This window comes from Tenrec ecaudatus, chromosome 2, assembly GCF_050624435.1.
Source record: "Tenrec ecaudatus isolate mTenEca1 chromosome 2, mTenEca1.hap1, whole genome shotgun sequence".
NCBI lineage: Eukaryota > Metazoa > Chordata > Mammalia > Afrosoricida > Tenrecidae > Tenrec > Tenrec ecaudatus.
Window position 1 is genome coordinate 62945442 of NC_134531.1, and position 9789 is coordinate 62955230.

General features: G+C 35.9%; 1 protein-coding gene across 7 annotated transcripts in view; it reads left to right on the forward strand.

Annotated features, from left to right (window-relative positions):
- ERBIN (erbb2 interacting protein) overlaps positions 1-9586 on the forward strand; it is a 153124-nt gene extending 143538 nt beyond the window's left edge. For 2 of the 7 annotated variants that reach the window (XM_075541104.1, XM_075541101.1), the window contains 5 exons: positions 486-605; positions 2966-3175; positions 4257-4349; positions 5219-5293; positions 8091-9586. In XM_075541104.1, the coding sequence (XP_075397219.1) occupies positions 486-605; positions 2966-3175; positions 4257-4349; positions 5219-5293; positions 8091-8198 (606 nt within the window). In that variant the 3' untranslated portion in view covers positions 8199-9586. The remainder of the gene's footprint in view (positions 1-485; positions 606-2965; positions 3176-4256; positions 4350-5218; positions 5294-8090) is intronic. The other 5 variants (XM_075541099.1, XM_075541102.1, XM_075541103.1 and 2 more) reach the window with 4 other exon arrangements.
- Positions 9587-9789: the final 203 nt, after the last annotated feature.

A 9789-nucleotide genomic window follows, 5' to 3' on the forward strand; every position in this document is an offset into this window, starting at 1 on the left:
TCATTTTTTTAAAAATCATGTATCATATACTGTTTAAAAATGACAAAATTTTTTTGCCAAAAACTTTTTTTGTGTGTGCTCAACAAGAGTATATTTTAGTTGCTTTTATAGTTTGAGGCTATTTATCCTGATAACTACATTTTTTGCTCTAGATAGCTAGCCAAAGGTTAAATATAATTTAAATTAAACTAGTAGGAAAGGGAGAACATGTAGAAGAATGTGTATTATAAAGGAGATTAACAGTATGTGACTGTATAAACTTTTATACACCACAAAATATTTTTTTGCCTTGTAACTTTGGAAGAACTCAAAGTATTCGAGGATATTGATGGCAGTGTTGATGGAAATTCTTGGTTGGGATCTTCATCTTTCTATTGCCTAGCAATGTTTTTTTTCTCACCTAGCTTCTCACATGTCATCATCATGTTGGTTTCACATCTTAAAGAGCATTATTTGTTTACTTTGTATTTCCGCCTCACTTGAAGAGTCCCCAGACCTCCGGTCCAGGAGATCCTTGTCAAGATGATGTGTTCATTTCAGGACAGCAGGTCTACTCGTCTGCTACACTTAGTCACAAAGATGTTCCTCCAGACACCTTGATGAAAGTAGGTGCTCAGGAAGTAAATGATGCCATGCCTGCGAACTTTTGATCTGTGTGGTTTGGGAACTAGCGATATCATATACACTTGAACACTTAAAATCACTTTTTTGGAGGGTTTTTCTTCTCTGACTAGCAAAAAACATTTTAAGTAATACAAAACATGAATACAACCCCTATTTTCTCAGTCTGTTCCATGATCTCCATTCTGGAGGATCACTTTATTGCTGTATTTGAAGTTCTATAGAACTACCTTATACTTGAGTATAAGCCAAGTTTTTTTAGCACATTTTAAATGCCGTTTTTGTGTTCAAATTAGGTGCCTTGGCCGATATTATACTCCAGTATATATGGTAATTATTTTATTATCTGAATTGGGGCTTTTGCCATGTCCACAAGTAACTGGAAATTTGAAGATGAACTTGTCTTAAATTCTAGGGTATTTTACCAATATTAAAATCTAAAACCCATTGTCATCAAGTTGACTTAGAAACCCTATTGGACAAAGCAGAGCTGCCCCTCAGGGTTCCAAGAGTCCAGATCATTATAGAAGATGACTGTGACATCTTTCTCCTGTGAGTTCCTGGTGCCTTTAAGCTGTCAAACTTTTTTCAGTTAACAGCTGGCAGCTTGCCTACTACACCACCAGAACTCCCTTTACTGTTATTAAAATGCTTTCAATTTAATTTTATTTCACCTTGGAAGACTTGTATATATTGTAAACTAGGTGATGGGTGTGTTCTTCGTGAGTTGATTGACTATTACATATTCCGAATGAATGTCCCAATAAAAGAGAAAAACAGTATTCATTGTAGAAATACCCAGAATTACATCAAACCACATTTAAAAGTGCTAAGCCATGGTTTGAACTAGCAATTGTAACTCTCATAGGTAAAAAGAACTAGCAATTTTGGATAGCTTCATTTATGTAGACATTCAGTTTTATCGACCACCCATGCCAGATTGAAAATTTTTTACTATCCTCCCTCAGCTATTTCCTCCCCCCCTTTTTTTTTTTTGTTTTTTAATTTTTCTTTTTTTTTTTTTTTTCTTTATTTTTTTTTTCCTCCCCCCCCTTTTTAAACTAATTTGTGTCCTTAGAATATCCAAATGAATTGTGTAACTGTTATAAAAATTGCTATATTGTTTTATTAAAGTTGTATGTAATTCATGAGAGTAGACCCTCATCCATCTAATAATTTATGAGTTTGTATATAACTGTTTTGTGCCACTCCTCCAGAGCGCTCATCCATATTTTTTTTTAATTTAAGATAACATTTTTGTGGTTTAGATTATTGAATTTGTTTTATGCTACTATTTCTTTCCCTGTGCCATCTGCAAGTCATATCTTAATATAGTCCATGCATGTGTTTACCATTGATATGAAATGTCAGATAAGACCAGATAGCACATGTCAGGAGTCTTTCGAATAGGTCAAAAGTAATGATTGCCCAGAGAGATTTTTCCTGGAAAGGGGCACTAAATTTGCATATAAGAACAACATATCAGCCTGAAGAAAAGTAACTGCTATATACAAAATTGTGCACAGTAATAAAATGAACAGCAAAAGCAGTTAGTTGCTTCTATGCAAATAAATTGGTTTAAGTCTTCATTGGGCAAATAGTAACCAGCACAAATTTATTTTCAAAGATACAGGGATGATACAGCAACTCATTCTCATTCTTCCCCATATGAGTGGTTAGTACAGTAAACATATGTATGTTACCAGAGTTCTTAAGTTCCATACAATATAGCTCAATGAAAAATAGTTTTTTTTAATAGCAAGGATGACTGTAAACATTCCTCACACAAAAACAATAAGCTATTAACCCATTCTCAGGAAAGGTGATGCTAAGTCTAAAATTCAGGTTTAATCTCTAAAGTTGGAGTTAATTTACAACAAAGCTGTTTCTAAACAAAATAATACTCTCATATTTTCATTCAGCATGTGAAGATTAACATAAAGGGTAATATTTGTGATAAAGGGTAGGAAGTTAATATTTAGAGAGTTTTTAAATTGTTAATTAGCGTACACAAGGTCGCTTCAAAAAGTTTGGAATTCCATTTTTCCACAGGCATTTTGATAAACCCCTTATATGAAGAATAAATCATTTTACTACTATATAGTTAGTTGAATTGTCTTGTTAATTCTGGAAGGAAGGATTAGTAGAAAAACTTTCTGAGACATGATTATCTTCTGAAGAGGGACATCAGCGAATGTATTTTGTGTACAATTTTAAAGTTGAAATGATAGTGTAAGTGGGGTGGTATTGTGTTATTTACCAGTGCTTTTGCAATGCTGCAAGAAGAAAATCCAAGTATATGTAATATCACTGGTCATTTTAAGACACTTCATGTTTTTCTTAGATGCCTTTGAGTAATGGACAGATGGGCCAGCCTCTCAGGCCTAAGGCAAATTATAGTCAAATCCATCACCCCCCTCCTCAGGCATCTGTGGCAAGGCATCCCTCTAGAGAACAACTAATTGATTACTTGATGCTGAAAGTGGCCCACCAGCCTCCATATACACAGCCCCATTGCACTCCTAGACAAGGCCAGGAACTGGCAAAGCAAGAGGTAAGAATAAACAAGGCTATTTGAAATATGAGACTAAGTTTCTATTGTATTTCAAACGTTATTATTGGCAATGAATCCATATAGAGTTTTAACTAACATTTTGCCATTTTAAGTTTTGGTTTTATAGTAGCTTCGTCAGATATAAAATTTAGTCGTTTAATCTGCCTTAATTCCTTCGATTTCTGATTTCCTGACATAGGATTTAATGTTTGAGACATGACTTTTCTCCTCTGGAGGCAGTTGTTTACCCAGTCTACTTCCAGTAGTCAAACCATCCACAATATAAGTAGCAGGACATCAGACTTAGTGGAACTTTGTGGTTTACTGTTACTTGTCTAATAATAGTGATTCATCAGATTTTAATTTTTTCTTTCAAATTTTAAATTTTGACTGGTCTCCAAACTGCTTAATAAATTAAATCCTTAAAAAAAAACATTAGCCATGCATTCTTATGTTTAAAAAAATATCAGTATTATTTAAAACTTAGGTAGAAAATGCTATATTCATTTTGTTTGAGTCTGGGAAAAGAAGGGAATTTTTTTCTAACAGCTTAGTTCTTACATAATTTTCAAAACTGTGCTATAAAAAGTGTTGCGGCAGATTTAAAAATCCACTACCTGTGAAGGATAGCAACAGATGTGGGAAAGAAGAGGTTATATAAAACAACCCAGGGATCTCTCGGATTTCTTAATGAGACAAGCCAGTAAACACAAGTACTGTGTAACTTAGATGTTTCACAACTGAAAACTGATAATGCACATATTTTGTGTCTACTGTCATTGAAATTCATGATATTTAAAAAGTACAATAGATTCAACTTTAATTGACTGCTTAGCCTCATAAAACAAGCAATGAAATTATGTGCTGTGCTCTATAATCCCAGCTGTATCTTTAACTCACTAACTCATTAACATGACATTTCACTTCATTGCCCAAACATTTGTTTTAGATGTATTTTTACAGATTTCTATTGTTTCAGATTTAATTTGCCGGTGCTTGATTATGAATGTTGCTGTGTTGTTGGAATTGTTTGTTTTGTTTTGTTTTAAGTAATAGTAGTTTTATGTTCATATTGACTCAGATCCGAGTGAGGCTTGAAAAGGATCCAGAGCTCGGATTTAGCATATCAGGAGGTGTTGGGGGTAGAGGAAACCCATTCAGACCTGATGATGATGTGAGTTTGTATGTGTCCTTGGAATGCCCATTAAGTTTTATGTACTAGTTTGATTGCCTTTATACTTAAAGTGGGGTGGGGGGGATCATAAAGCATATGTAAGAATTTTTAGATAGATAGACATCACCTCTTTGATTTCCTTCTGTATTTCTTAGCTTTTTGTTAAATTGATGAGTTTGGTTCATTGAAGGAAAAATTTTTAACAAATTTTTTAATTCTCATTCTGCTATTATATGATACTTAGTTTTCTTAGGGTGTGTCCATGCCTCTATAGAAGTAAATGGATCATTATAGCAAAGGTGATTAATACAGTCTCCTGGTTACAAAAGTAAGATCAGTTTGTAACTACCTTTAAGTTGAATTCATAAGAACAGGTCCATTTGATTCTTCTTTTGCCTGATGTTAATGCACGGCAAAGTTTCAGAGTCCTTCAGGGATTGAAGGACTGACTGCACAGGCAGCAAGTGAAGGTGATTTTGATGGAGAAGGTATGATGAGGTGGAGTTGGTGCAATCATTTCAAGGTGAGGGCCAATTTATAACATCATAGGGCAAATCCAGATTGTCCATAAGTTGGACATTTGTAACTCAGAGACTAGTACTAAAGTCAGAATTATCAAAGATAAAATTAATAACAGTCCTTAACCCTCAAGCCTAAACAGGGGTCTAAGTGGCTTAAAAAAGGAGAAAAGTGTATCTGAAATGGACTTGGAGTCTTGAGACAAACAAGCTCACTTTAAACAATAACACAGAAAAAAATTAATAACAGTAATAGAGAATACAAGTTAAAAAACCTTTTGTACCACAGTTCAAGTATCTGCATTGTTGAAGCTTGTGACTAAATGATTATCTTTTGTGTTGCTCTCAAAGGGTATATTTGTAACAAGGGTTCAGCCTGAAGGACCAGCATCAAAATTATTGCAACCAGGTGATAAAATTCTTCAGGTAAATAAGATAAATCTTTCTTTCTCATGCTTGATTTTTTTTGGCTCATTTAATTTTCACATTGTAAAATCTTCATTCTTGCTGAGGAATTGTTTAATAAGTGCCAGAACTGAAAATAAGTGTTTAATGTAATGTATGTATCTTTAAACATAAGAAGATAAAAATCTTTATTTATTTATTTATTTATTTATTTATTTATTTGTTTATTTTTAGCAATTTATTGGGGCTGATACAATTCTTTTGACAGTTCATACATATACATACATCAGTTGTATAAAGCACATCTGTACAGTTTTTGCCCTAATCATTTTTTTCTCCTCTTTTCTTCTTTTACATTTTATTAGGGACTCCAACAACTCTTACCACAATCCATACATATACATACATCAATTGTATAAAGCACACCCATACATTCCCTGTCCCAATCATTCTCAAGGCATTTGCTCTTCACTTAAGCCCCTTGCATCAGGTCCTCTTTTTTTTTCCCCCCCTCCCTCCCTTTTCCCCCCTCTCATATGCCCTTGGTAATTTATACCTCGTTATTTTGTCATATCTTGCCCTATTCGGGGTCTCCCTTCCCCCCTTCTCTGCTGTCCCTCTCCCAGGGAAGAGGTCACATGTGGCTCCTTGTAATCAGTTCCCCCTTTCCAACCCACTCACCCTCCACTCTCCCAGCATCGTCCCTCACGCCCTTGGTCCTGGAGGTATCATCCACCCTGGATTCCCTGTATCTCCAACCCTCATATGTACCAGTGCACAGCCTCTGTCCTATCCAGCCCTGCAAGGTAGAATTCGGATCATGGTAGTTGGGGGGAGGAAGCATCCAGGATCTGGGGGAAAGCTGTGTTCTTCATCGATACTACCTCACACCCTAATTAACCCATCTCCTCTCCTAAGCCCCTCTATGAGGGGATCTCCATTGGCCGACATTTGGGCCTTGGGTCTCCACTCTGCACTTCCCCCTTCATTTAATATAATATATATATACACATACATATATACATATACACATAAATACACATACATACACACACTTATACCTTTTTTTTTTTTTTTGCATGATGCCTTATATCTGGTCCCTTGGGCACCTCGTGATCGCATTGGCCGGTGTGCTTCTTCCATGTGGGCTTATTTGTTTCTGAGCGAGATGGCCGCTTGTTCACCTTGATAAAAATCTTTTTAATCAAAAGATCTTTAACTTACCACTTTCTGTCTGAAAATTTCCCACCTGTACCTTGGAGTTTATCTGAACATTTTATTGAGTGTTGGATATGTTAACTTGTTCTAATTTGAAAGATCAAGGCATCACTCCTTGGAGGCAAACTGTCCTCATCTTAGAAATATAACTCACATTCTCTTCCTTCATTCAGAAATTGTATAGTTTTTTAAAAAATAACCCTCAAATTAAAAAATGACAAAGGCCTGAGATCTTAGTAGCTAAAAGCCTTGCTTTGAAGCCAGGATGCTTCTGTTTAAATCTCGACTCTCGTGCTTTTAAAGTGCATGTCAGGTGTGCATGAAAATATACTCGGCTCATCCACTCTTTCAATAGTTTCTACACGACACTGGCTGCAGTCTTCAAGTTGTGTCCTTTCTGCTGTCTCTTCCCATCTTATTTTACCACCATTGACTTATACTCCATAAACTATTAATGTACATTTTTTAGTAAAAGTTGTCAATTTCATCTTAAAATTCTTTAATAGAGTGTGATATTCAAGGCAGACATTATTTGCTAGTTTAGCTAAACTGTTTAGTTTGAAGTTGACTTTGGGAAATAGTTTTAGGCTCAAAAAATTTTCTCCAGGTTCTTTCCGCCTTAGTGGATCTGCTTCTGGATTTGAAGAGAAAGGTGAAGTCGTGTTCCTCAGTAATTGTGTCTGGGCCCCATCGGTTCTGCTGGTCTCAGAGCAGAGGGTGGGGAAGTGCTTGTTCACAGAGCTGCACTCGGTTATTCTCTGATCTGCATCCTCCTCCTCTTCTGTGGCAGCCCACAGAGACCAAGCTTAGAAGAACCCAGGAACACATTACACCTAGTGGGAAAATAAAATGTAAATGTATGGTTTATTTTTCAATTCTGGCTTGGGGAAACACAGAATAATACAGCACACACACATGCATTTCATGTGGTCACCAACTGCTCATATTTACCACATTGTCTTTAACATGAAGTCTTCCTGGTTTTCTCTTTGTTTACCTCTCTCTCCAGACATCCTCTTTGTCACGCATTCTCTCATTCCTCTGCATTTATGAGGATTTATGGTTTTAGTTTTGTGACTGGAAGTTAGGTTTCCTCCATATGTTTCTGGTTTCTCTAAAACAAGATTATAAAAGAATCTTCTTTGAGAGTTGTTAGGAGATTTACAGGATTTTTACAATATGTGAAGTTCTTAGAGCTGGGCCTGAGCAAAGTTATGTTAGCCTTGTAAGTGCAATGGTCTTGATAGAAGAGCTGCAAGGGACTGGGAGGGTTAAGCCGCCTTGCCCTTTGTAGCCATTGGAATTTGGTGATCCTCAGTTGGACTTTAGTACGGCATGTGTGCATACAAACACGCACTGTCATGTCTGACACTAAACTCAGTAAACAGCGCTAATGCTGGATTGCTACCTTGAATGTTGAGAATTCAACCCAAGAGTCCAATTTAGGAGATTTTCTTTCTGTGGGTGTTTTAAATTGCAAAAGTGCAGCTTACTTTCTGCCAGGTTTGACAACTTTCTGACACACATTCAAGTGCACAGGAAGAGTAGATTAAACCCTCGTGAATGTTTTTCCTAAAACAATTTTTCTTCTTTCTTTTAGGCTAATGGTTACAGTTTTATCAATATTGAACATGGACAAGCAGTGTCCTTGCTGAAAACTTTCCAGAACACAGTAGAGCTCTTCATCTTACGGGAAGTTTCTTCATAAGCACTGTGGACAAAAAAAAGAGGGGGGCGGGGAGACAGCAAGATTTATTGGAAGATACTTGCAGGGGAAATTAATATTTTGACTATTTTTATATATAAAGAACTCAAAACTACGTTCAAATTTGTACATTAAAGGAATATTGGAACTTGTGGTTAGAGGGAAAGAACCACTGTACAGAATATATAGAGGGGACTGTTTCACTCATACCCTAAAGCTTCTGGTTAGGTTTTTAAACATAGCAATTAAGGCTACAAAAACAAACCTGTATTGTTTTTGTATAGATTGTAGGATTATTTTTGGATTTCGTACACATGATGGAAATTTGTGCAAGGCTGTAGTTCGCCTTGATGGTAGCCTAGAGACAGATGGCAGAGCTATCTCATAGCTTCTGTGCCCTTATTTTTATTCAACTGGTATTAATATTTTTCTGCAGAAACTTTTTTTTTATTTGCAATGTGGGCAAGAAATTTGAAGTGTTGGCTTTTGCTATGTGCACATTGAATTGAAGAAGGAGCAGGAGATGTGGTGCTGGGGGGTCACTTTCCAAGGCCAGATCAAAACATGATTTCCTGTAAACATCTGGAAGCAAAGAATGAAAAGAAAAGCTATCAGTGTGTTTTTATTAATAGAATAATGCAATAAAAATGTAAAGGGGTTTTAAAGAAAAACAATAATTGCGTTTTATGAGCTCTGCAAGGATCTCTCTTTGTCACAGCCATTGATTATACATTTCCTACTTGTGAGTCAATTTTTAATTTTTTTAGTCCCAGGAAATTTTTAACTATACTATTAATGCATACCCATGCATTTTCTTTGTGATGGAAATCTGATTTTTTTTTTTTTAGCTAATGTTGGTACTTATGATTTATTTTTTAATTAGTACTCCATTTTGATGTGATTTATGGTTTTATGCATCAAATGAAACTAAAAATGGCCAGTTTTAAGACTGTGTTGCCTGTCACATAAAAAGCAAAAAGGGTTAGGAAAGCCTCTTGATTGTGTCTGGCTTTGCATTGCCTTGGGAAGGTCAAAGGAAAGAGTCTGCACAGAGCTAGAAAACCAAAGCGCGCCTGTGAAGTTGGCACAGTGACAAAGAATTGTCGTGGAGAGCTACAGAGGGATGGGTTCTTGAGGCCTACCAGAGTGTAAAGGTGTTCAAATAAAGGGCTGTTCCTACAGGTAACATGAAATGTAGACTTGACGCTTCAGAGTCATTAAAGGGTTTCTAGGCATGCCAGTATCATAGTGGTCGGCCACCAACTGCCTTTGTTCCTAGTTACTACAACCAATACCTGATGGTAGGTTTATTAATCTTGTTTATCCAAACCATTAACTGTATTTGTTTCTGTTCTGCCTATGTAATCAAATAAAATTTGGATAACATGCAATGTTAAGAATTAATGCATGGTTATTTGGACCAGAAAAAAGTGCCATAGAAGACCAATAACTGTTTTTAGTCGGGGCCAGTCTGCAGCCTTTCATTAGAGCAATAGTTGTTTGTTGCAGCTCAATTTTAATGACTAAGAAATACGATTTGGGAATTTTTAAACTGTTCTGCTTTGTTCTTCAATCTGGATTTAATTAAGACTTT